General features: G+C 26.5%; 1 protein-coding gene across 1 annotated transcript in view; it reads left to right on the forward strand.

Moving 5' to 3' along the window:
* Positions 1-23,089, forward strand: part of LOC132950407 (glutamate receptor 1-like) — a 183,770-nt gene that overhangs the window by 152,893 nt on the left and 7,788 nt on the right. The window contains exons 13-17 of the mRNA XM_061021843.1: positions 1,291-1,739; positions 13,326-13,524; positions 15,018-15,262; positions 19,217-19,316; positions 20,245-20,385. Coding sequence (XP_060877826.1) covers positions 1,291-1,739; positions 13,326-13,524; positions 15,018-15,262; positions 19,217-19,316; positions 20,245-20,385 — 1,134 coding nt within the window. The remainder of the gene's footprint in view (positions 1-1,290; positions 1,740-13,325; positions 13,525-15,017; positions 15,263-19,216; positions 19,317-20,244; positions 20,386-23,089) is intronic.

Genomic DNA, 23,089 nt, shown 5'->3' on the forward strand with positions numbered 1-23,089 from the left:
TATTGATCCTTGAGAAACACCAGCTGTTATATGTTTAAAAATATAAAATTTATAACAGAAAATTGTCTGTTAGTAAGAAATGAGCTTATTATATCAAACTAGGTAGGTAGTTGTAGTTAGATATTGATAATTTTAAGGTTCTACAATAAGTCTTGATACATTTTAAAAAGTTTTGGATATATAAATAAAAATGAAACCTGCGTGACAAGTAATTCGAATAAGTTACTTATATGCTCGATTATAATTTTTCTACACATTTTGATTGAGTTGTTCATAGACTGAACAGTCTGTTACTGTCGGGTTTGGTTTTTCATGCTTAAGTTTTTTTTCATAAGAATACCGTTGGAAATTTTTGTATATTGAGGAATGCCTTTTATGGGCTCCCTAGGTTAATTTACAATGATTCAATGTATTAATCTGCTTAATGAATATATTTATTTGGACGATTTAGATAATTAGATAGGTAGTACAACTGCAAGGTTGATAGGTATAGGACAATTAGAACGATTTCGCAACTGTGTAACGGAGGTTATACATTGAATTCAAAATAATTTAGGGCTTTAAATATGGACTCCTTTGAGATTGAGACTGGAAGAGTTCTAATTATAATGGATAATTATTGTCATATTGTAGCTGGTAGGTATGAAACGTCATTTTTGAATCGTAAAAACTTTTGTTAACGGATCAATAATTGTCGATTGAAGACTGGTTTAATTTTAGTGCGCTTTGCTAACGGAACATTTGTTGATAATTGTTTTTGATAGTAAGCTATGAAAATGTTCGAAATCTTATGTATTTTTCTAAATATCTGATTTTTTTTTTATTAACCTCGGTTAGTGGTTGATCTTCTTCGTCGCTTGAAGTGGCTAAGCTCATATCATCTTCGTTTTCGTTTAAATTTGATAATGGTGTATTATGAGTTTTATTTGCACTGTGTGGGTACTGGGTAGACAGTGTAGTATTACTTGGTAGTGTAAGATTTTGAAGAATAATGTTGAGTCCCAGAGGATCTAGCCCTTTTCTAGAAGACATATGGATTATTATTATTACGGTGTAATATAGAGGAACAGAGAGTAACGGATTATGGTTTACGACAGGTTACGAATGACCTTTCGCGTCGGCCACTGATAACAAACTCTGAATTCTATTAAATAGCTTATAAATTACAAACAAATGCCTGTAATCTGTATCCTGAGCCGTTTGTCAGGGATGTCTATGATTTGAAATATTAACTTTCGAGAATTTGTTTGGTTTAAGCTTTTGATTTTACTATTATTAATAATATTGTAGGAAGTGGACTTGGCCATTGCACCACTCACCATCACAGCAGAACGGGAGAAAGTGGTTGAATTTAGTAAGCCATTCATGTCAACGGCTATCAACATCTTGATTAAGAAACCGTCCAAACACAAGCCCGGCGCTTTCAGTTTCTTATCGCCACTGTCACGAGAGGTGTGGATCAGCGTTGGGTTTGCCTATGTAGCCGTCGTGATCGTCATGTACGTCGTGTCGCGGTTTTCCGCGCACGCCACTGCCGCGGCGCATGTTAGGCCGGTTCACAATAGCTACGGCGGTGGTGGCGGCATCGGCATCGGCAGTGGCGGCGGAGGTTTAGGGCATGAACTACAGCAAACCATACCACCACCCCCAATGTTCGTTCACAATCCTTTCACGTTGGCCAACAGCATGTGGTTTGCAGTGGCGGCTATCACCCAGCAGGCCTGTGACATCGCACCGAGGTAACTTTCACTGTAAAATAATAATATATAAGTATATAACTATCAATAATATTGTCATATTATAAGACTGCATGCTGAATAGCAAAAATATTGTATTATTCATACATATGATACTATATGATGGTGTACATTAATGGCACCCCGAATGGATTCATACATCCCTACCCTCACATTGTCACGTGTAATTATATAAAAGTATAAAAATAACGAAGAATATAAAGTCGAAAACTTAAGGATTCTGTGTACACTATACAATTATAATTTTTTGTATCATTCTTAATAAGATATAGTAAGATATGATGAAAGTTATAAATATGATGTGGTGATTTTAAAATATATGGTTAGTAATTTCAGATATTTTTTAGATTCTGAGTGGAACGATAAAAGTATTGACTTTACAATGATGTGTGTTTTTTTAATTTTTTTTTTGTGTCTGTCATTACCTTTTAGGACGGTAAAAGTGCTTAGATTTTCTTCAATAGTATATTTTCTGAAAGCAAAGTGAATCTAATTGGTACTTTGGGAGCTCAAAAGTAATATTCCGGTAGTTTTTAAAAGCGCCGCGAAAAACAAAAGAAAAATTAAGGAAAAATGGTTAGGTTAGTATATTTGTACGCAAAATCTGTCTTCGAAAAAATTGATTTTGGTATTTGGTGAAACTCTTAAACAAATGACCGTAGGTACATGAAATGTTGACTGGATGTTTATATAAGCATTTTCTATACACCATAACATTTTCCAAATATTTTGACTTATTTGAGATCTTTACGGACCTTTTCAGTTTCCATTTTTGTTTGGTTTTTTTTTTCCATAAATATCAATAAAATTTTATTTGTTGGTTAAAAAAGCTTGAAAATTTAATAGAAGGCTCCTAGTATATTGTTTCAAATGCAGATAAAAAAAATTAAAAATCCATAGTCACAATTTTTTTATAAGTATTTAAAGTTCAAATATTGACAAAATACGTAAAATTTACGAAAATTCGCAAATTATTTTGAGTTAGAAATTGATAAAAATTTTCATTTTAAATCTAAGATATGAAAATGTAATACACAATTTCTCATAAGTTTTTCTACTTTTATCAAAAAAAAATGTCTACAAGAAACTCAAATTAAATTTTTACGAGTGTTTGAAATTCATATTTTTACAACGTTTGATATTCACTTGATTTCTCATGTAACGATTATCTTATTTTATTGTAATTAAAAAACGAACGACTGTAGATACTTGAAAATTTAACTGAATGTTTATATAAGAATTTTCTATACACCATTATACCATACAATTTTGAAAATAATTTGACTCTTTTTGAGCTGTTTACGGACATGGTCAGTTTTCATTTTTTAGTTTTTTTTCTATAAATATCAATAAAATTTTATTTGTTGGGTAAAAAGCATGACAATTTAATGCAAGGCTCCTGATATATTGTTACAATAGCAGTTGAAAAATATTAAAAATACATAGGTATAATTCCTTGTTTTATAAGCATTAAAGTTCAAATTTTGACAACATTTATCATATTTAAAATTTAATAATAATTTTGTAGTTGAAAATTTATAAAATGTTCAACTTTTATAGCTAAGGATTGAAAATTTAAAATAAGATTCCACGTAAATAGGTTATATATAAATTACTTTATTCACAATAATATCATTAAATATAATTGGTAATATCATAGGCTGACTGACCGTTTTCGCTCAGAATCGTTTTTCTTATATAATGCTATTATATCATTGAATTCAAATTTAACACCATCCATTACAGTGACCCACTTGTAACCTACTGTACAGCAGAACGACATCCACTTACCCACCTTTTTTATTATTATTAATTATACTTTAAATGAATCCAAATTAATTTTAATTAAATATACATAGCGATTGGTTTATTGCATTTTAATAAAATATAAAACTATTATATTTATTTTAAGATTAATCAGATTTCTTAAAATTTTTGGTGAGGTTGCACTACTTGAAAGTCTTGGTAACACCCTGAGTGTGCATATTAAATCATAATTCATAATACTTTGTTCATGCAATTGTTTGATGTTAGATAGTTAATGATTACATAATATATTTATATCAACAGATTAAAATATTCAATATTATTGTATATTTGTATGATTGGTGGGATATATTTGTATCTATTTATAGATATTATATTATAATAGTTGAACTTTTGCTCATTTAAAAATTGTACTAAATATTTGTTAGATTCATTTTATTAGTTTCTGTAAAAAGCTTGGAAGTATTGATTTTACAAGGATAGTCGTGTAATTTTTATTTCTTCTGATATCATTTTTCCTAGTATAGAGCGAGTGCTCCCAAAGTTTTAAGTGACTCCTTTTGGTTGTGAGTTTTATCTAATTGAAACTTCTGGAAGGTTATATTTGATATTCCTTTTTCTTCTTTAAACGGAGGGAAAAACTAAAAATAAAATAAATAACAAAAAAATAAAATACAATATTTATTAGGCATTAAATTTTGAAAATAGATTTTTGTTATCCTATTCATTTGTTATAATTCAAAATAACATTTTTATTATGAGTAGAAATATACACTAGTTATTCAATTTAAAAAGAAGTGTGCCGTTGTGGGACGCCTAGCAGATGTGAAACATCGAAATTATTTGGTATAGAAAATATGCATGAAAATTGAAAGGATGGTTTATTAAAGGAAATAAACATGGCATAATTAAAAACAAAATATTCAGATTTTTTTAAGAAAAATTATTCTTTATTTTAAAGGCGCATTAGATAGTTCGCGTGCGTTGCACGCGTGGCGATGTGTCGCTATACCAACACACGGTTTCACACACCGCATTAGATGTTTCACATCAAAAATATATTATAAAAGCTGAAAGAAATGTTAAAACATTTCTAAATTTTTGGGACAGAATAACACATTTTTAAACTTTAACTTTTTCGTTCAGTTTCATTGTTATTAAGTATAAATAATTGTACTTATATAAGAATGTAAAATTAAATATATAATTTTAACTATAATGATTAATGATATATTATACATATCCTATTTTCTAACTTATATAGGTGGAAGTTATATTCTCCACACTTTTATGATTTAGTTTGCTGCAGACCCGTTTGTTTTAATGTTTGATAGTGTTATATTATGGTATAAACTCATTATGATTGAGAAAATCCTGAATTCCATAATTAAATTGTTTTATAATAGTTTAAACTTTAAAATGTAATTTTGTATAGGTAGTTCGTAATTTTACGTAATACAATATTAGGAGTATGTAGATATCTATATAATATAATATATTATTAATTTGGGTAAAACCCTTGTTGTAATAAAAATAAAATACAAATATATATTATTCAATAAATGTTTTTAATCATCAATAGATAACTATATTTTTAAATATAATTATATTATTATTCAATAGTTTATTCAAATTATTGATTTTGTTTCTCAATAGGTACCTATCAATTAAATTTCTTGATATTATATTCTTGATCATAGAATTTATTAGTTATGACTTATGACTACAATCAGCCACACATTCATTTAAATATTACGTTTCCGTTAATCGTTATATCTTCGTCATATATTTTAATTTCATCAAGAATATCATTTATTTTTCAAAATTTAAATTGTTAAGTCAGTGATACCTAAATGGACCGTAATTGATTTAATCGGAGAATGATATTGAAAATGATATTTGTCGTTTTGTTTTATACTTATGAAAATAATTTTTAGATTCTAAGCGGAGCTATAAGTACTTATTAGTTTTCAATGATGTGTGTTTTATTTACATTTTTTTTTATGTCTGAAGTCACTTCGTATGATTCAATCTTTAATATTGAGGGTTGATTTTAGCATACATGTAATTAAACTAGTACTTTGTGAGGTAAAAAGTAAAACAATTTTTAGAAATTTTTAATTTATTTTTCCATACACATTGATAAAATTTGTAATGCTCGGTATGAACTCGGAATTCTAAAAAAAAGAATTTTTTTAAGTTGTACTTTGTATAATTTAAAAATATTGAAAATGCATTGGAACAATTTTATTTCTTAGTGTTTGAAGTTCAAATTTTGAAGGAACTGGATATTTAAATGAAGAAAAACGATTTTTTTTTTTTTTAATAAATTAGTTCATTCTACCGTATCATTATTTATTAGTATATTACTTGTAATGCGAAAATGAATATGATATAAAATATCCTTTGAAATATGGGCCACCATGATTGGATACCATATGAAACGCAATGATTCATAATTAAATTCAAATTTAACATATCCATTACTGTGACCTACTCAACAACGAGTTACACTTGACATATAATATGCAGTCGAGTATCTGTCCAAGTTTTTTCTATACATTTATTTTCTATGATAAAATCATATTTTTTTTTTTTTATCAATTAACTAATCAACCCATGGCAACTTAGGCCATTGGGTGGTTTTTAACTGTGAGGGAGGGTACTGTAGGTTAAACACGTGGTGTTTGTTAGTTTGGCAGATTTTTTAGTGGGCACCCGTAGCCCGTAGGTATCTGCCATGCTCGGGTGGGAGATGGCGGCACTTCTCTCCAAACACCGTGACTTGCCCGAAGAAAAATGTCACCCGCGGCCGAGGTTTTGAACCGGCGTCGGTGCGCGTCGCAACCGACGCCTTAGTCCGCTCGGCCACTCCGTCCCCCATATAAAATCATATTAATTGATATTATATTGTATAAATATTAAAAATAGGCACACATTTTTCTAAATTTAATTCAAAATAAATAATAACACAGACTGGCAGAATCTATTTATCAATTAATTGTAATGCAAATTAAATTGTATAATATGCATGCATAGAATTTCTGCAGATATTGCTAAGTTATGTAAGTTTGTTACAATGATTTTCACAATTTACATTTTCAACTTAAAATATTTGCTAATGTAGAAGTTATTAATAAGAGTGAATAAAATGTATTATGTTATAATTGTTATCATATGGTATCATATGGTATTCAAGATGTTTTGCAGGTGAAGCATATGAGTGAAATTATTATTCCCAACTGAACAATATGTTACAATAACTTTTAAGCCTAACAGTTGACAGTATTATAGTCTACGTTATAACTTTATAAGTATCCTTTAAAATTAATAAAATATTTTAAAATATATGTTTTTAAAAATTTATTCACAGTTCACTTGTTTAAATCTTTAAATTAATATGTTTAAAGAAATTCCTTCGTTGTATAAACTTCAACTTTTGTAGGTGGGTACCTATTTACTTCATACTAAATTATAGTTAGATTATAATTTTTTTTACTACCTACTACAATACTCAATAAAATGAACAAATTAAAAGCATCCTACACTTCACTTTATCGAGTACCATACAAAATTAAATAATTTTATTTAAAAAAAACCATCTAAATTTGATATAAAATCATGTATATCTGTTTGCATTAATAATTAATATATTAAAACAGAATTATCCTTTAAATATAAGACACTATCTTTATTTCAGAAAACACTTGTTTTTAAAAATATTTCTTAGTTACAAAACAATAATTTTGGAAAATAATTATATTTTTTAACAATTTTATATCGTTATATATGTTTAGTTTTTACTCTTTTAACATACAATTTTTATTGTTTATGACAAAACAGAATATTGTTCAGAGTTTTCGATCTATAAAAATCAATTTTTTGAAAAGTAGTGTATTAGTTAACTTTATAAGTATTTTAAGTTTTAATGAGCAGAGTAGTTGATCAACATTTTGGGGAATGCCCTTCTACGACGATTCCACTCCACTTATCTAAACTTTAAAACCAAAATTCAATTTATACGTATCGAAGTACTCCAATTTTTTTTCTTTGGATTAAGGTATTAAAAATTCATGTTGTCATTCAAATTTAAAATATGAAAACGATAAAAAATAGTCAATATAATTTCTTAAGAAAAATTTTGTATTTTAATGACTTAAAATTATGTAAAAGAAATATTTTAATATTTTTTTTAGTAATAAGTGTCTTTCCTAATAGATCACCCAATTAAGTTTAGTTGTGGTATTATTTAATATAAATTTAATCGTACCAGTTAGGTATAGGTATTGTGTTAAATAATTTTTCTACCGGAATGAGCCCAATAAAACCATGTTAATGCCTATCATATTAATATTGAAACATAGAACATAGTGAGGGTAGTTAATATTAATGACACTTTTTATTTTATTCGTTTCAATAATGAATGAAATGAGAAAAAATTGAGTTTTGTTTTTATTTCTCCAGAAAAAATACCTAAATTGTATACGACTGGAATTTTCATAACAATATTATTTTATTTCCGAAACTTTTTTTACGACCCTGTACTTACATACAGGTGAGTAAAAAGTTTGGCAATGATAGAATTTTAACAGTTTTAAGTATTTTATATGTACCTAATTGACTCTCATGTTTTTGGGTATAACACTGTAAAACAAAACCGTATCTAATAATATCTAGACGGTTCTCTGGTACCATTAAAATTATATTATCACAAATTGTAGTCTTCATTTAAGTGTAATAAAAATGTTTCCTTCTTCTACACAAATAGAGGTATATACCTATATATAGGCACACGTATAGGTATAATATATTATAGCTGACCTCTCCGTGTGCCCTTGTTGTGTTACTACCTACGTAAATTTTCATTAAAACTGCTTGCGGTTGGCTAAAGAAAACTATATCTACCTGAAATTCACAAGTGCTAACATAGTTAACTTGTTTATTTATATGCTTGACCATCGAGATTGGAACGAAATGCAAATTACATAAATGGAAAAGTGTATGCAAATCATTGCATTGTTGTACACCACTGTGACATTATAACTTGAAAAATAAATAGCTAAACATTTCTAGTATATTTTAATACTTTATGATATGATCATATTCATAAGATTGTTTAGATTATATATATTAGGATGGAACGAATTCCTGGGGTTTACATAAACATAAATGATTAAAATAAAACTTTTATTACTTATAAGTTATAAATATTATTTTTCATTTGTTATATACTTATATCCAGTAACATTGCTTATGTGCAAGTTGGTAATAAATAATTTATAATGAAAACTATGATAAAAAACATAAGATGGGTGCTTAGTTCATAGATTGAATATTTAATTATATTTATAACAAATAAATATAAATTATTTACTTTTAAAATGGTAATAGATTCTATTATTAATTATTTTATCAAAGAAAACTATGTAGTCATACCTGGTTTAATTTAATTAATTTAATCATTAAAAAAGTGATAAGTAAGTTTTAACTTATAATATTAAAGTCTTCATACTTCATTAAATTTGACTGTCTTAAACCTAAAGTTTCTTGAACTTATAGTAGGTATTGAGAACTTTGTGTGATGAGTGTTTAAACTAATTGGTTTCATCATTAAAGTTTTACTATTAGTTTATTACCAGTAGATAAACAAAACCTACTTGTTGATGACATTATTAGTGAAAGTCGGAAAATATTAAAATATACTTATATATTATAATGACTATAATAGATAAATTAGAAAATTTTCATGGCCTTAAAATTCATCGGGCATAATTATTTTAAAAAAGCCTATCATATTATTGGACCTATGGGAATTAATTTGTGTGTTCTGAAATATGTTCAATCTTAAATACATATAACGGCAACTTAAGTAGCCAATACGTCCAATAAATGGTTTCTATATTGTGATTAAAGTTATAAGATCAAAATCAAATAGGAATATTCCCTAGAAATTATAAATGCCCATTCTAAAATATATCAAATAATAATATATAAATATTTAAAACAAATCATAAGTCTTATCCATGCAGCATGGTAAAAACCACATTATTATCATATTAATGATATAAATTATAAGTTATTTTATTTGTTATCAACTTCTAAGAATATCCAAATGTATATAATGTATTGCCAAGATGAAACTATACTCATGTAATTATTATTATTAAGTTTAACAATAATATTCGAAATCTATGGAATAATATTTTTAAACTTTGAATAACATTTTTGATTATATCAAAAATTAAATTAAAATATTATCGTGATAACATTATAAAAATGTATTTAATTTTTAAACTATTACACAAAATCACTTATGGGGCATTTTCTGAGGAACAACAGCAAAAAGGTTTTTGCTGCTGCTATATCTGCTGCTGTATCTTGCCTGTTACCAGTTAGCTCCCACCCAAATGCATATTATATTTATAAAAATTGTCCAAATAACTTAACAATACAACACATTTGAAATATTTATTTTTACGCCAGGTCAATAGTACTATGTAATGTGTAATAATTATTAGTTTATATGGGAAAAAGTCTTAAGAGAGCATTTCAAAAATAACAACTTATTAAATTTAAATAAACGTAATATCCAGTTTAATATAAAAATCTACAATGTATGCAAAAAATCATTTTTAACTCTATAAATGTTATTACTTATTTTTTATTTTATAAATATTAAACTTTACCAATAACGGCCACTTAATAAACAAAAACAATTCATCCAAATATTTACATTATATTTCGATGCATATCAAATAATTTTGAATAATTTATTTATTTGTTATGAAACATTTTTATAACATTAAAACTTTTTGAATGCCAATAATAATGTAAAAGAATTTCTCAATTGACACCGTAAAAAATGTCATACACAATAATAAAACTTATTTTCAGTGATCACAATAATTGAAAAACAATTACAAAATTAGAAACTGTATTATATTTAATTTAATTTATTTAATGTAACAAATTATTAGGGAAAGAATCGATAAAGTCTGTGATGAACACTTAACTTAAATAATTAAAAACCATAACATTATCTTTCTAATAAATATATTTTATTAAAAACATGAGATTGATTAGTCGTATTTAATTTAGTTATATCTATAATTAGTTTTTTTTAATTAACATTAAATAGATTACAATAGGTAGTTAGTTCATTATAATTAAAAATTAAATTACTATTAACTATACTATGGTATCTATACGCATAGTACCTACGTAATTCAAAAGCTTAAAATTTGAAATAATTAACGTTTCATTACACATTCCATATTATGTAATTCGTTAAAACATTTAAAATCTGACACTATACATATTCTTAAATTTTCATATGTGACACAACTATTTAATATAGGTACCTAATGAAATTATATTATTAACATTGCTATTTTGTTGTCGAGAATTATATATTTTTATTACATTTTCATAAACGACATACTTACTATTTTGAGTTCTGGCGTATATTATTTCTGTATGGTTATTAGTTAATAGTTAAATATTATAAGTATCCATGTTTTTTTCAGAATTTGTGTCGAAATTATATTTATTTTCTTATATTAAAATATAATTGCAATTAAATAAAAAGCGTTTGCTTCTAACAGGAAGAACTTTCATAACTCGTTGTATAAAAAATACACCAAATTCATAATATAAAATATACAACAGAAGCTCTTGCAAATTAAAAAAGTTTGTTTTTCCACGCAATTTGATAACTTACATATTTTCTAAACGATAATATAAACTTGTTAATTAAAATTTAAAAAAAAATTGAATTTTAATTGTTGATATAATTATTATATATATTGAAAAAGTTTGTTTTTAAATTATTGAATGACATATTCAATATTCATAAATAAACGTTAAAAAATCGGTGCAATCATAATTGTCTTCCTTATCATTTAGTAATACTGTCACACATATTGTGTTCAATTTGAATTTGTTGAAAAATAATTCGGAGCAGAGATGGTTTGTCAGCCTATATTTCCAAGTTTTTACTTTTTATTACTATACACGATGATTCACAAACCACACTCATATTCCTCTTTTTTGTATAACTGTAGTTACTAAAAACCTGATTTTTGGAAATTTTAAATATACTCCGAGACTAAATTGTTTTAGAATACATGAGATTTGTCGTACGATTCACCTGTTGTGATACAAATGTTTTTTTTACATGGGTAGGTACTACATTTTTTAATTTAAATTATTGAACAGACGATTTTTTTTTTGTTGATGTATCTAAATCAATATTTGAACGTGCAGTTTTTAAGTTATTAAACATTGTGTATGTACTGAGGAATAAGGATAATATTCTATGTCTCTATGACACTATAGCATGGATATGATTTAAATATATATAAATTTAATATTTGTTTGTTTTTGTTCTTATTAATTATTATTCAGATAATTATAACAAATTGTAAAATGTTAATTAATAATATATATAAAATAAATATTATAGTTTGCTTACCTACTATATTTTTAAAATCGATTAAAAAGCAAACATTACATTTCTTTCCTTTTTAATAGAATCACTTATTTATCTTTTTTTCAAAAATATAAACTTATCATTAATACATAATACAAGGTAATAATTACATGATAATATATATATATTTTTTTTTAATTGATCTTGAGTCCGGCAACTAAGGCAATTAGCTATTTTTGTTTTGTAGGTTTTTATGTCGGTTGGGTGAGGAACACGTGTGTGTTAGTTTTGGCAGAATTTTTGATTTGGGTACCCGTAGGTATCATGCCCGGGATGGCGGAACTTGTTCTCCGGACACCGTGACTTGTCCGAAGAAAAATGCCACCCATGACCGAGATCGAACCGGGTCGGCTGCGACCACTCCGTCCGCCGATAATATATTTTATGTTATTACTTATTAGTATAAACATATATATTAACTATTATATAATAATAATTATAACTATAATATTAGCACATATTATATTATTATTTTCAAACTGTAATTAATTTAAAAGTTAATGCCGACATAATACATACCGTAGGATGGTTTGAATAGGTTGTTGGTGTAAATAGCTTAAAATTAATCAAAATGTTTTGAACATTCCATTAGAATAGAAAATGATGGTTTAAGACTTAAGTAATAGATGATTGTTTAAAGTTTCAGTGATTTATATTTTTAAATAATAACAATATAAAAAATAGGATAAATCGTAATCATACGTTTGTCGTTTGAATGTCCAATTTTGTTAAAACTTAATTATTCAATATTGCTTATAAAAAATGCATGTGAATTTATGTTAGATTTATTTTTATTTCCTGTAAGAACAACTTGAGGATCTATATATTACATTTTCAAGGTTTTGGCTAAGCATAAACATTTTAAACATATTATACAGAAAAAAAAAATAAATGCAAAAATTATTGCACTGTCTATGAATAGTCAAAAAACAACACCAATATTTTAAGAATTTTACCATGTCTGGAAAATCTTAATATAAATATTTGGAGGGAATTTAAAGTATCTACGGTTATTTGTTATAGTATATATTATATTATTATTATAAAGTATAAATAGTAGGTACCTAATATAAAATTACTTTGTAAATAGGTATATATTACCTATTGTTATTGCACTTTCATAGTATTTCACAAATATAATAACATTTTTTAAGTGGGGGGTGTTATAATTTATTTAAGCTTATTTACCTCTTGTTGTCAAATATGACATAATAATGTTACAACTGAAAAATGAATGTCAGATAAAAAAAAAAAGTAATAATAATGTAAGGAACATAATAATAATATTGTTCATGAACTCATGTGCTTAGGACTACGCCAGGACGTATTGTTGGAGCAGTCTGGTGGTTCTTCACGGTGATATTAATATCATCGTACGTATCTAATTTCACCGCGTATTTGATTGTGCAGAAAATGTCCACACCAATCAGCACACCAGAAGATTTAGCTGCACAAACAGAAATTGAATATGGTGTTCTTTCTCATGGGTCTACGTGGGATTTTTTCAAAGTAAGTAGTGCGCCTATACTTGATTTACTGTTTTGAATTGTTCAATTTTTTTTTAAATACCTAAGATATTATAAAACTATAAAAACGACTAACATAATAATAATTCTTCTATGAATCAAATATCAATTGATATATTATCGCACTTAAAAACTATAATTTGTATATTTTTACCTTACGATATTGTCATTGACTTAATCAAATGTAAAAATGTCATGTAAAATCAAATTATATGTGTTTTATTTTATTGCATCATCTTTTCATATATAATATATATTTTTGTATAACATTTTAAACTAGGTACATAATAATATTGTTTAAAATAATTTAAAAACAATATTTTTTCACAAAATTTACACTTTTAATTATACTGCTATTATAATAGAAGTAAACAACCTGGGGCCAACTTGTTTATACGTATTATTTTATGTTTCTGCACACTATAGCTAGTGACGTGCGTTTCATTATTATTTTTATTATTCTATAAGAATTCAAAAAAAAAAATTATTTTTTATTCAAAAACTTTACGTCTGGCAGTGACTTTGTCATCGTCGTCGACATTTGGAATTATTCTCAATACTTGATTGCCTCCTTTAATAAGTTGTTTATCCAACGAGGTCTGCAAACGTCAACACCATTAAATTCAAACCGCCAGAACTATGGAGATAAATTATTCACCGAATTCATTTTGTACTTGCTTTTTTTACTGGGTGAAAATTGAATACTTTTTCTCAATAACTTTCAATACATTTACTGTAGTATAAGTGAAAAACGATGATAGAAATACAAATAAAATCCATATAAGTAGGTTCATAAGTAAAAGGTGTTGAACTAATATATAATTTTCTCATTACGAGTTCAGGGTTTGAGTTCTATCGACTGTAAATCTTGGGTTGTGGTGGCCACTCCTTTACTCCGGAGAGAACTTTTCGTTTCGGGCCATTCACCACGGCAGTTTCTTATGAATGTTTTTGCTTCACATAAAAAACCCACAGAGAAGAGTAGAAAAAAAACTGGAGAGTTATTGAATCACTTACAATCAATCGACTTAACTAATTTCTAAAATGGATACATCAATAAGTAAATTTAAAAGTACCTACATCTGTTTTTTTTTTTATTGTTATAGGTAATCATATAATTATATGATTTTTGATTTTAGCATTCAAATCATAATGCACTTATAATCTGTATTTAATCTAATATCATAACTAAATTATTATTTTATAATATATGTCATTAAAAAATATGTATAGGTAAATCAAATACTTAACTGAAATATAAACTAAAAATATAACTAATAAGTAATAACAGTTATAGCTAAAGTTTATTTACAATTTGATATAATTATAATATGTTATAACGTATAATGAACTGTATTCATCTAAAACATTTCTATAATTGTAGTTCCTCAATTTCAAAATTAAAACAAACCATAAAATGTAATGACTATAGCTTATTATAAACGTATTACTTATATTTGTCTTATTACTATATAGAGATCGCACAGTTCGTTATACAGTAAAATGTGGCAGTTCATGAACTCGCGGACACACGTGTTCGTAGATACATACGATGAAGGCATACAAAGAGTAAGAAACTCAAATGGCAAGTTCGCTTTACTCATCGAGTCCCCCAAAAATGACTTTGTGAACATGAGGAAACCTTGTGATACAATGAAAGTCGGACGTAACTTAGACGTCAAGGGCTACGGTATAGCGATGCCACTTGGGTCTCCGCTAAGGTGAGACTGATCTATTTTTTTTTTATATTTTATATATAATATTGACAAATCTCGTTTGGGGCTTTTGGGAAATAAGATCACCGACGGTATGTGAGGCACGGGTAAAGGGACGCAAGTGGGAATATTACGCGCGTCTTTCGGTTGAATGACTCTCTCGGATTACATTCCGCGAAATCACATTTTCCAAGACGAGAGTCTGATATGAAAAAAAAAGAAAAAGAAAACCCAATTTTCTGCGACACATTTTTGATCATAAGAAAAATATATATATATATGACGTATACACATATTATTATACATACACATTATATATATATAGAGAGACACACTCATATATCATGTATTATTAAATATATATACACGTATCTATTCAATGAGATTTGTAAAAACCACTGGTTAACTGACGCTGATCTCGAAACGTTGGTTTCTATATTCTAGTTCTATATTTATTAGAATATTCATGCTAAAAACTGAAGTTTCTCTAATCTTATTCTGATGATATCAGATAAATTTAACGCAATGCGGATGTTTGCGTAATATGCTCAACCAGATTCATTTACATGTTAAGGCAGAATAGACTGAAATTAACAATGGAAAGACTTATTATTAAAACGATTTATGTTCGGAAAGACGTGTTATAATATGCATGTCCATAGTATAAATTGTTACACGAGAATAGTATCATAATAGAAATACTCGATAGTATATTAAATTATTCACTACAATCATATTATACATATTATTTTTATATTACCCATCGAAAAATCTATGTAGATAGGTACTTCAAACATATTATTGTGTACTTATTTACTTTTTAAATTAATTAAATCGTGAATGGATTCTAATGGTATATCTGGATTCATAATTCATTGATCAGACGTGTACAAACAAATTTATATATATATTTAAACAAAGAATTTTAACGGTGATTTAATTATTTAAATGGTCAATTTGAAATATACGTGAAATAATAATCGCTTCTGTTTATTTAATAAACCGGGAGTTGAATCAAGCGGACAGAAATAAACATTTAATTAAAATTATTTATAATCCAGTCGCAGATTGTACTTATATTAGGTATGCGTACGATAAACTGATAAATTGTTGTTGGTACAAGATTTTTTAAATTTTTTATATATAGTTTTTTTATTTTAAAATGTACCTAACTAAAAATAATTAAGTCACGAAATGATTAAAAATTGTTTAATATTTATTTTAACTATCGTATGCGTATAAAATATATTTTTATTCAGTGGTACTTACCTAATACAATAGTTACAGTTTATTGACAAATGTCGATAGTAATAATTAATGATACATTTGATATATTCTATTTATCTGATAAATTGTTTAAGCAGTTGACGATTATGAAAGAAAATTTGACTTTTTTTTAACAATTATTGTTTATTTGTGTTATACATTATTTGTTCCGATATAATAATTATTATTTTTGGATTTGATCCCACCTCATTTTAAATTACTATTTTGTTTTTTTTTTTTTGTAATTTTATATGTATTTTATTAATTTATATTTACACAACAACTTATACGAACCAAGTATATATTATATCCCTAGGAATCAAATTAGACTCCCTAAGGATTTTCAGGACCACACGCAAAGGGTTTAATAAATCCAAATGTGCAAATTCGATCATTATTCAAAGTGATATGTATATTATATAAGCACATAAACATTACATATATTTATATTATATATAGGAACAATACATCAAACAGTCTATGTTTGAACACTGTCGAGTTCAGAAAGGCTATATACTTATCAATGTGTTTTCAATTTAAATGGTGCGGGCGTATATAACAACATATTATATTAAACTCAAATTCTTTCAAAAACTCATTTGTACAATTTAATGGATTTTGTGTTTCTTATGAGTTTTCAATATATCTCGTTCATTGCAAGAGAAGTCAATGCTAGGAGTCTATCTATATACATAGATATTAAACAATAATTTCAAATATTCCAAAAAAAGTTTGTCATGACATAGTGTATAGGCAAAAATGGCACATATCTGCCTCGTACACAATAACTACATAGGATGATAAAGAATTGTAGACGCACAATGACATATACTAAGCTTTTATATGCTATAATTTAATATTTATAATATAAATTAAATTATGATATTTTATCATTATCATGGTTTAAGAACTCTATAAGCTGTAAAAACGGATTGGATAAAAAGCGGTTTCACTTTCTAGATACAAAAATTATATATTTTTACTTTGTGTAGTTATTCTAGAATTTAACCACCATGATGACGTGTCATACATAGATTTAAAATTAAATAATACATTTTTCCATAACGAGAGATGTCTATGAATACATTTAGTACTATTTTAATAAAAATAATAATAATAATAATAACATTGTTAATTAAGAACTGAGGGTTATTTATATTTTGTCGAACAAGTTGGTGGCGCGTTTGTAGTCGCTTGTGGTGGTGATTGAGTTTGAGTGTTAGCAAAGTTCTTCAGTTAATGAATAGAAAAGTTTAGAGCTTTCTCTAGCATGCAGGTTTTCCATGAATTCTTCAGTTAATGAATAGAGAAGTTTAGAGCTTTCTCTAGAATGCAGGTTTTCCATGAATATGTGTGTTAATATCGAGTTGCACTCTACGTGTACAGTATATGTATTAGGTACGCCACCGGTACCTATAACCTACCTATGTTAGGTTAGACATCAAATGTGAGAATGTTACATGAGGTCGATGTGAAATCTAGTGGGTTAAGCTTGGTGTTCATTATTGCTGAGACTTATGATAAATATATTAATTAATTTTTGTATTCTTAGAATGTAAAAATACAATTTGAAATTTTTATGTACCTAGCAATATATACGTTGTATTAGTAAACCAGGTAGGTATGACATTAATTGGTGTTAAATTATTTCAAAAGTTCGTGCCGTAGGTACATGATACATCACTTTTGACTGATAGTTAAATAATTTAAATACTTTTTTTAAACTTACAAATCAATATATTATATTTATTCTTGAAAATAGTTTGTTTGTTATTTTTTGTAAGTAATAAATCCTTAGTATTTTTGTTTTAATGGTTTTATATATAAACAATATTCTCGTTCAACATTGTTTTACCATCCGATCGAATCCTATAAGCGATTTATAAGGGTATCAAGAGGGTCCCCGAGGGCCATCGAAAAATGCTCTAGAGCCAAAAAAAGGGGGGGGGGGGAGTGGAGAGGAATGGTGGTGTTTTGCAGTTTGATCTATATGATTGTCCTTCCGTTAATTTTATCCCCGCCCAAACGGTATTCTCTTGGGTCTATTCGAACACAACACCTATATTGAACTTATTTCTCTTTTATGCGCTTTGCGCCAATATTTTGTACATCCAAGGGCAATTTATATCTTTGTAAAAATTATTGAACTATACACAAATAAATGTACCAGTAGAAGGTCGAAAATTCAGTCTAAATGGTTTCTATTAACTGTGGATAAATCAATTATATTAAAGAATGATATTAAAAATATTATTTTATGAAGTAAAATATTAGACTAATAAATAAATAAATATTAATTAACGTACCTATTTTATAATAATTGAGAGTTATTATTATAATTCTTATACATTAATAACATTATATTTACTATCGATAATAGTTAATGGTATTTTTGTTCCATCATAATATGCTATTTATAATTCATTTTTTTAGGCTTAACATAAGTAGGGTATTCGGACGCGTTGTCATCATAACCTCAAATATTTATATATATGCCTGTTAGAAGCTACCTCCTATTCTACGATGTTCATTCTTAATATACTCGAAACTTCCATGACTCTGTTCGAGTTTTTGTCTTGGACGGCCAGGATGTTTTTTTTTATATTAATTATTTATAAAATAAGTATTAATATACTTAAAATCTATTATACTAATATATATTAATATAGTGCATTTGTTATTGTTACTGTTTAGGAATCGAATAAATGCTGCAATTGTTCAATTGACCGATAGCGGTGAACTTACAAGGCTAGAAAACAAATGGTGGGTTGATGAGTGCGGTTACGAGGCAAAGGTGAGAAATAAAGAACGATACTTTAAATTGTTTTTTCAAATTTATCTTTTCAATAATTTACTAATTTTTTCGATTAATTTTTATTTAGATCATTAACATTATTGTACCTATATTATGTTATGTGACCAATATTAGGTATTAAACATTTAAAAAAATTAGCATTAGTTAAAAACAAATATTTTCATGAGATTCATAAGTTATAGAATGATTAAAAATAAGATAAAACCGTTTATTTAATAAGCTAATGTGGTAATTCCGTTGAACGATGCAATTGTTTTTGTCAGATATATACAAAATTATGCACAATGTTTGTTGTTTATATATAACTTCTTTACACGGGAAGTGTCATCGGTTGTTAATTTTTAAACTCTTATTTTTCCCCTATATTTGTAAGTTTAACAAATGACTCGCAAAAAAATAGGGTACATTGAGAAATTACTCAAATTATATAATGCAATGTTGACTGAATGTTAGCTAAATTCACTTCAGCGATTTGAAAATATATGTTTGTTTAGTAATGTAATGATCGAAATCTCAATTTTTGGGGAAAGAAATAATGTATAAATAAAACAATCCGAAAGTCATTTATTTTTTCAAAAGAAAAATACATCGAGGGTTGGCCACTTAAAGACCGTTTTGAACAAAAACGGTAGTTGAATTTTTAAAACTTTACTTTCAGTCCATTTGCTTGTTCGCAGTTTTACATTACTAGCAAACCCGCAAACGAAAAAAAAGAGAAAAAAAATAGGTTATAGCAGCAATTTATGTCCTTTTTATTTTGAACTTGGTGCGGGAGTGCGATGGTAAACTTTTCTCGCTTCTCTCTGTCCTTGTTTTGCGCCATAAAACACGAAATATCACTGAATTTTATTAAAAAAAAGTCAAAAATTGCCAACGTTCTACATACCGCACGTCTTAATTCCCGCAGGAGTCTTTCCGCAATGCCGAGCTGACGTTAAACAACATTGCTGGTATATTTTACATACTAGTACTGGGACTCATCGTGGCCATCGCCGTGGCATTGTTCCAGTTCTGCTACCGGACGCATTCGGATCAAGCCAACTCAAAAGTAATACGATCATTATAATATATTATTTTACACGTATATATTGTTATGTTTTATAAATAATGCAATAATATTGTTAATGCATGCATAATTTTGCCTCGAGTATCAGAGGTCGAGTGCTCTCCAATTCTAATGGTATAATATGTGCTCACGTTAAGCATCGTTTTCGGGTGTATGGGTGTTTTTGACGTTTTCAGATATAATATTATGGCCATGAATAAAAATGTGATTTTTAATGGTAGGCAATAATTCTTTCGATTGTACCGGTTACAATAAAATGATTTGTTTTAAAAGGTAACTTTATATAAAAACCAAATTGGTCAGCATTAATGAAATACACAATATTATTATACATATACAGTTAATTCTCACGGGAAACCGGATGTTTAATAAATTAATGGAATACAGTTAAGTTATCAAGATTTGACTGCGATGCGTTGGCTCATAACAATAAACGTTAACTTGATTTTTTTGTAAATCGACATTTTACAATTTTATACATATAGTTTTGGGTAAAATACTAATTTACTAGAAAGTTTTTTAGATTATTTGTTTATTTTTACATACCATATCTTGTTAAATTCATGTTGCAATGAATAGTAGCGAAAACATGGTTTACAAATCATTATTTTAATTTGTTCATGTCAACCTAAAAACCTAAGTAGGTAATTAAAATTGGCATTTACGTTACCTACTAGTTTGATTTAAATATGCCAATATCTATTTTGATAAACATTAAATAATATATTGTTTTGAGGGCATGCAAAAACTAAGATCTTCTTTTAAATTATCCTTTTATTGGCTTGTCGTTATTAGTTGAATTCCACTGTTGGATACCTATAGCGTCTTTTATAGATATGATTATTATACAATATCGTAAAAATTGTATATATAATAATAATATAATATAATTGTATTTTAATATATTATATTAGGGAATGTGCACTATATACATATTATACTATGAAATTAATCGGTTTATATCATTGGGCTACTAATAATATGATAATGAAAACTTTATAATTTAATTATAACGTTTATATTATCAATAACTAGATATTTATCATAATAATAAGTATACTTTTTTATTTAAATTATTACGATTTAGTCTAATCATTTATTGATATAAAAATAAATTCTCAATAAAATAATAGAGAAAATATTTTTAGATTTTATATATTTTTGAAATTCATAGCTTTAAAATAAGCTACTTTTTGTTAGAAATATTAAATCTATTCATAAGATATTTTTCAAATAGATTTTCTGTCTGTCATATGTTCATTTTGTAATACGATAATACATTTTAACTTGCATGTACTATATATAAACTTCAAAAGGATAAAGATAGTTGGTTAGTATTGCCTAGAGCATTTACCAAAAGTTTACAATGTTTAGTATTATAGTTCTAGGTAAGTCTTTTAAAGTTTTATAAGATGTTTATAGAAGTTTTAAAAATAACTACAAAGACTATAAAGACTGAATAATATAATTATCATTATATTGATTTCGCTATTTTAAAACGTACTTATACAAATTAAATGTTGTAATTACACTGGCCACATTATTTGAACACTGAACATTAAATTTCACATTACAAAGAATATTATTGATTTAATATAATTGTCTTCAAAATTAAAAACTAAACACTTCTAAAAGTTTAAATTTGTTATTTGAATCAATAAATTACATTGTGCTAATGGTTAGCTATAATCATATTAATACAGATAAAATGAACATGAAACATAAGAAATATTACCAAACCTAAAAATTGGTGTTATTTGTACATGTAGATTAATACAACATCACATATTATGTTGCAGTATAAAAGTATTCAAAGTTTCCAGTAATATATCATATAATAATATAATATACTAACATATTACTTCCAAACAAAGATTTTGTGACAGTTATAATTTATGCACTAACCAACATACATGTATCGTTGCACCTACTTTTAATGCAAACAATGTAATAATATGCCGACGAATATCATATGAGACATTTGAAACAAATTGTTTACATTATTTTCCTTAATAAATGTCTTACCTCAACCACTTTAATTATATGCAAATTAGATGTTGCACTTATGAACAGAAAACATTGTTGTTTGCGCTATTATTAGTACTGTTTATTTCACTCACTAAAACCATGCTTCCAATTGAATCAACTACAGTTTAATGAGTTGTTGTTAACTAAATTTTGTTCCGATGGTCACAATATATATCAATAAATATATTTTGATAGCCCCAATGATAAACACGTGTATATTAATTTAACTTAATGTGTTAGGTACTATTGGTGTCTAAGAAATCAAAATTAATTTTCATAATATAGCGCTATACATGACATTCGTAATTCGTATCTACCTAGCTATGTCAACAACGATGATTATAATACAAACATTTAGCGAATTTTATACTGATATATTGTAGTAGGTAATGTTTATTTATGTCATGTGTTTTATAACCAATAATTTAATTATGGAAAATAAATATACAATTTTAATTACTTGATGGATTCATCATCATCAAATTGTTATTTTCTTCACGACATTTAAAACTGTCTTGAATAATAAAAAGAGAGTAGATGCATATTTTTAATAACTGATAAGTATAAACACTGTACATTTGTAATAATACAAATCTTCCGATATCATCTGTATAATATGACTTATTGAACCTACATTTGTACTAATGGAAGTTATTTT

The sequence above is a fragment of the Metopolophium dirhodum genome, chromosome 8, assembly GCF_019925205.1.
Source record: "Metopolophium dirhodum isolate CAU chromosome 8, ASM1992520v1, whole genome shotgun sequence".
NCBI classification, from domain to species: Eukaryota; Metazoa; Arthropoda; class Insecta; order Hemiptera; family Aphididae; genus Metopolophium; species Metopolophium dirhodum.